This window comes from Monodon monoceros, unplaced genomic scaffold (genome assembly GCF_005190385.1).
Source record: "Monodon monoceros isolate NGI ecotype Baffin Bay Population unplaced genomic scaffold, NGI_Narwhal_1 Super_Scaffold_12, whole genome shotgun sequence".
Lineage (NCBI taxonomy): Eukaryota > Metazoa > Chordata > Mammalia > Artiodactyla > Monodontidae > Monodon > Monodon monoceros.
This window is the reverse complement of record NW_021703768.1, coordinates 152,991,876-152,997,875: the sequence shown is the minus strand read 5'-3', so window position 1 is coordinate 152,997,875 and position 6,000 is coordinate 152,991,876. Positions and strand designations below refer to the sequence as shown.

Sequence of the window (6,000 nt, the reverse complement as noted above, 5' to 3'; positions counted from 1 at the left end):
ATATTTGCAAATGAAGCAACTGACAAAGGATTAATCTCCAAAATTTACAAGCAGCTCATGCAGCTCAATAACAAAAAAACAAACAGTGTAATCCAAAAATGGGCAGAAGACCTAAACAGACATTTCTCCAAAGAAGATATACAGACTGCCAACAAACACATGAAAGAATGCTCAACATCATTAATCATTAGAGAAATGCAAATCAAAACTTCAATGAAATATCATCTCACACCAGTCAGAATGGCCATCATCAAAAAATATAGAAACAATAAATGCTGGAGAGGGTGTGGAGAAAAGGGAACACTCTTGCACTGGGAATGTGAATTGGTACAGCCACTATGGAGAACGGTATGGAGGTTCCTTAAAAATCTACAAATAGAACTACCATATGACCCAGCAATCCCACTACTGGGCATATACCCTGAGAAAACCATAATTCAAAAAGAGTCATGTACCAAAATGTTCATTGCAGCTCTACTTACAATAGTCCGGAGATGGAAACAACCTAAGTGTCCATCATCGGATGAATGGATAAAGAAGATGTGGCACATATATACAATGGAACATTACTCAGCCATAAAAAGAAACGAAATTGAGCTATTTGTAATGAGGTGGATGGACCTAGAGTCTGTCATACAGAGTGAAGTAAGTCAGAAAGAGAAAGACAAATACCATATGCTAACACATATATATGGAATTTAAGAAAAAAAAATGTCATGAAGAACCTAGGGGTAAGACAGGAATAAAGACGCAGACCTACTAGAGAATGGACTTGAAGATATGGGGAGGGGGAAGGGTAAGCTGTGACAAAGCGGGAGAGAGGCATGGACATATATACACTACCAAACGTAAAATAGATAGCTAGTGGGAAGCAGCTGCATAGCACAGGGAGATCAGCTCGGTGCTTTGTGACCACCTAGAGGGGTGGGATAGGGAGGGTGGGAGGGAGGGAGACGCAAGAGAGAAGAGAGATGGGAACATATGTATATGTATAACTGATTCACTTTGTTATAAAGCAGAAACTAGCACACCATTGTAAAGCAATTATACTACAATAAAGATGTAAAAAAAAAATAGATGGTATGGTCTTGCAGCATCAGAGTCACCCAGGTACTTAATAAAAACAAACATGCCTGGGTCTCCCCTCAGGATTTGTTTCTGAAAGCTCCCCACTGATTCTGATTTTTGGAAGAAAAAAAGAGAAATAAGAATGAAACTCTTGAAAAGCCAATGCTTGAGGGACAGAGAGAAAATGGAGCAAACTTCCCAGCATAATCTATTTTCAGCTGAGGCTCCCCTGAGGAAAACAGTGTCACCTTATTAATAACCATCAGTGGTTTTGGAAGCCTTTGTTCTTAGGTCTCAGATGGTCCCAAGGGCCCCTGGGCTGAGATAAGAAGACAGAGAATTTTGAAAGACTTGGCTTCTTCCTGGCTATTCCAGTGTCAAAAGAAATCTGTGCAGGTAAAAACAATTTTTAAAAGCAAGTAAGAGCTGATTATGCTTTATAATGTATCATACTAATCTTTCCCCTGATCTGCATAGTTGACCTTTGAACAACCTAGGGGTGGGGTGGGGTTAGAGGTGTTGATGCCCCCATCCACATATAACTTTACAGTCAGCCCTCCGTATCCGCAGTTCTGCACATTCAACCAACTGCTGATCATGTAGTACTGCAGTATTTACTATTGAAATAGGTGGACCGGTGCAGTTCAAACCCGAGTTGTACAGGGTCAACTGTATTTGTATGTGTATTTCCTTTAGCCTCATGTTTTTATACTGGAAAAACTGTAATTACATAGTTTAATTTTCTATAGCACAGGTTAAATTTAGTTTTACAGATTTCCCTTTATATGTAAACTAAATGATTTGTCTTCCTGAATCTTCATTTTCTGTTTCAGTATATGGAATTATTCTTAAGTTTTGATTAAAAAAACCCAGATCTTTCTAGGCTCAAAATATATAACTTTGTGAATAAGTAAACTAACACCAGTAGCCTCATGGAGACAACTACTACTAATTATTCTATTCATTCACATGTTCCATATAATTAGAAGGTAGGAGTTATGTGGATGTCTTTTAAAAGAGAAGGGAGAAGGAAAAGTCTTTTGATTTTAGGCTCCTCAGTAGGTGACCTCATATTTTTCCAGTCAATACTCAGAACTGTGTATCTTAGTGTCTCATACTCCCTAGCTTGGCATAGCACCATGGTAGAAATCCACACACTCTTTTTAGGGCACCAGAGTATAGGTGAACATCCTCCTTTTGGAGGGAGGCATGTGGCCCTACATAAAGAGCAGAAATAATACAGAGGCACACCTTTATATTGGCTCTGCCATTTCTGACTTGTGTGACCCTGGCAGCTCTACTATTGACTTCGCCATCCCTTACTGGACAATGGGGAGAGAGTAGATGTAAACAGCACAGAGCAGAGTACCTGACGTGGGGCAGGCACATAGCACATACCAGTCCTCCCCACTTTACACAGCCAAGGCTCAAAAAAAGATTTAATCCAAGTCCTAGAGTTCTGGTACCCAGCACCAAGTGAACACTGCTGAGGCTTTATCAGAGAGCCTAGTGATGTACTCTGATTTAAGAAGGAGAGGAACAGTGGCTAGTTCTGAAAACCACAGAAGTTACAGAAATAAAAATTCTTGACCTTAATGTTTTTAGGCTACTGATGTGCCTGCACACAACCTATGGAGGTTGTGCCCCTGTGTTTCTCATAACTAGAAAAGGCTTTGCAATCAGTTCTTGCTGAGGCACATGGCTCACCACTATGTGCAGTGTGCAGCTGGGCCTCTGCCTACCAGAAAAGCCGTGGGTAAGGTGGCTCTCAAAAGCAAGTGGATACCCACTCTGAAAGGGAGATGTACAAATCACATTAGTATCATTATATTCTTTTTTTTTTTTTTTTTTTGTGGTACGTGGGCCGCTCACCGCCGCGGCCTCTCCCGTTGCGGAGCACAGGCTCCGGACGCACAGGCCCAGTGGCCATGGCCCACGGGCCCAGCCGCTCTGTGGCATGTGGGATCCTCCCAGACTGGGGCACGAACCCGTGTCCCCTCCATTGCAGGCTGACTCTCAACCACTGCGCCACCAGGGAAGCCCAGTATCATTCTATTTTAAATGAAGAAATTTGACATACTTGCAGGGGAGAATCCGGACAACATCATTCTGTTTATAGCTTTCTATGCAGACTGCACAATGATCAAAGTCTGGGTCTGTTTCCTGAAATGAAAAGCACAGCAATGAAAGTTATATGCTAAAGCTATAAGTACCTAAATGGAGGAGATACGATCCAGCTAAGATTTTTCCTGTGGCAACTGTGGTAAACAGGTGATTATAAAGTGAAAGGTTATAAAAAAAAAAATGTAACGTTTCTATTTGCTTAACTGTATTGACCCAAATTGTAACTAAGCCAGTCTATTTTGTTTTTAAACTATGGTGTAACAATTAATACTAATTCTTTTTGTGAAACGTCTTAGAAATCAGAATACTAATTTTTTTTTAAGATTCAAATCAGCTATCACCTTGGACCATCTAGTGCAGCATCACTATACTGGTCTGAGTAGGTTTTCCTCATGAGGACGCTCATCTGACCACACAGTTAAGTACACGCAGAAAAGATGGCTGAGCCCCCAAAAGACTCACCCCAAGGATAGGAGCTGTGCATCTGGTCATAGATTTGGGGTAGAGAACAGTCATGGACTCAACTCTATACTAGGTCTTTATCAAGGGTCAGGAAGAGTCAGCCAGGTTTTTGGTCACCCAGGGTAATTGATCTCCTTCCTCCTCTGGATTGGGGAAGGGTTTCCGTGCCTTGTCATTAAACAGAGCACTACCAGGAAAGGCAACACTATTTGCTGTGTCACTGCCGCTTGGACTGAAACTCAGTAGGGTAACTCTTGACAGGTCTAGGAGGTACAAACTCTAAAAAAGTGTTGGTTTTAATAAGGAAAGATGGTTTTGTATTAGCATGGGGGGACAAAGTAGGATGGGTAGGTTGGATGAGCTCCAGGGAAGTTCAAATTAATGTGGCAGCTGAAGGCTACCAGGTCAAAAAAGCATTTATATTGGTGACCACTCCTCTGGGGTTAAAGTACAGCTGTTGTGATGCTGCTTATATTTTCTGCAAGTGTTTTTACTTTTTTCTTTCTTTAGTATACCATGAAGTTCACTGAAAATGTTTCTATCTTCTGGAGCTGTGTTAAGGAAAACTAGATGTGGGGTGTCAAGGCAGTGGGAATAAAAATGAGTAAAGTCAAGAAAGTGGTAAAACTTAAGAGGATGGAGAATCACCTGCAATTATCCTTCCAGAGCTCTCTGGTAAAAAATTAGAGTTGGTTTTGGGGCAGAAGACAGGTTTGGTTTTATACCTTCAGAGATGCAATTTCTTCATTCTAGATAACCTTAAATATATTGAACACAGGGTCTCACATTAAGTTGCTGTTTTGTCCATAGAGAGCAGAAACAGGGCTCTACCTAATTTTGAGATCTGACTGGAGAATTAGGGTCAGGAATCTCAGCCACAGATGGCCTCTATCACTACCTCTCTGAGTCAGCTCCCCTAAGCCACTAGATCCAACCCTAACAAACTGTGCCCTTCTTTCAAACTGCTTAGCCCACTGTACAGAAAGCACCTTGTTAACCAACACTCCCTTGAATGTGGGTCTCTAGTTCTCCAGCTAACTGGTGAAGAACTAAAACACAGAAGAGAGACGCAAAGTCGCATGAAGCACAGGAAGAGAATGCACATTCCTGGCTACTTAGAGTTCTTTCCCAAAATATGCTAGGTTTTAGCAGAAGAAAACTGTTGAACACCACAGCTAGGGAAACTGTAAGTAGTCCGGTGATGCTAATTATGACAGGAGCATTTAAAATCCAGGAAAATTAGAGAACTGTATGGAGGGTCTCTGAATGACAGGCATACTAAAAATAAGATTTCAAAGAGAAGCTAGTTTAGATAGTATGCTTGGAGAAAAAGAATAATCTAACAAAGGAGACACAAATGGTTAGGGTATACTCGCGCCCACCAAATCAAAAGCAAAATACTTTACTGTTTTTATAGTGTTAAAGTGATTTCATTACTGTACCTTATCACCCTTTTTCACTGTTCTGGTTGTTAATTTGCTGATGGCTTTCTTGGCTGCATCTCCAAGACGACGCTATGAAAATTGCAAAGAAAAACAGACATTAAGTGCAAGATCTCTGGACGTTCTTTTTTTTTTCTGATATTTCAGCTAACTTTATTTTATTAAAATTTTTAATTGAGGTATAATTGAGATACACATTATATTAGTTTCAGGTGTACAACATGATTTGATAGTTGTATGTTTTGAAATGATCACAATAAGTCTAGTTAACATCTATCACCATACAGAATGTTTTTCTTCTTGTGATGAGAACTTTTAAGATGCACTCTAGATGATGTTCTTTATTTTAAAATAATTAAATGTATAAAGTCCCTATTATCCTACATTACTTTCCATGTCATATCATATGAGAGGATTCTAAAAAAATAACTTAAAAAAGAGAAAAACTGGCAGTTTTCCCCACAGATTTAGCATTCTGGTAAATAAGTGTATATAGTAAAAAAGCCAGGTGTCATAATCACCATTGCATTTTGTATCTAACAAATGTGAAATATTACAGCATTATCAACATCTAGTTCTTGTACATGTCAGAGCTACTGCCACTGTTCTAACAGCTTTCCTGTTCTGCTCCAAGGATGACCCTTATTAGATATATAAGCTCTGTTTTGTGAAAAGACACCTCTAAAGCTCCTTAAAATTGCTTATCATATCACTGTGTGGGAGAAGGGATATAATCATGAGCTCTACTTCTGACTCTGCCACTGCTACGCTCCATGATCTTAGGGAGGTGCATTTACCTTTCCAAGCTTGAGTTTTTCTCATTTATCTAAGAAGGTTAAGTCAGAAAATCTCTAAGGCTGAATTTATCCAGCATTTTGCAGACATTGCCAACACTGTTAGACAC

At 39.9% G+C, this 6,000-nt stretch overlaps 1 protein-coding gene across 1 annotated transcript in view; it reads right to left on the bottom strand.

Moving 5' to 3' along the window:
• RNF130 (ring finger protein 130) overlaps nt 1-6,000 on the bottom strand; it is a 107,953-nt gene that overhangs the window by 24,239 nt on the left and 77,714 nt on the right. Inside the window, exons 4-5 of the mRNA XM_029217035.1 lie at nt 5,097-5,168; nt 3,149-3,231 (exon numbers count right to left, since the gene is read on the bottom strand). Of these exons, the coding sequence (XP_029072868.1) occupies nt 3,149-3,231; nt 5,097-5,168 (155 nt within the window). The remainder of the gene's footprint in view (nt 1-3,148; nt 3,232-5,096; nt 5,169-6,000) is intronic.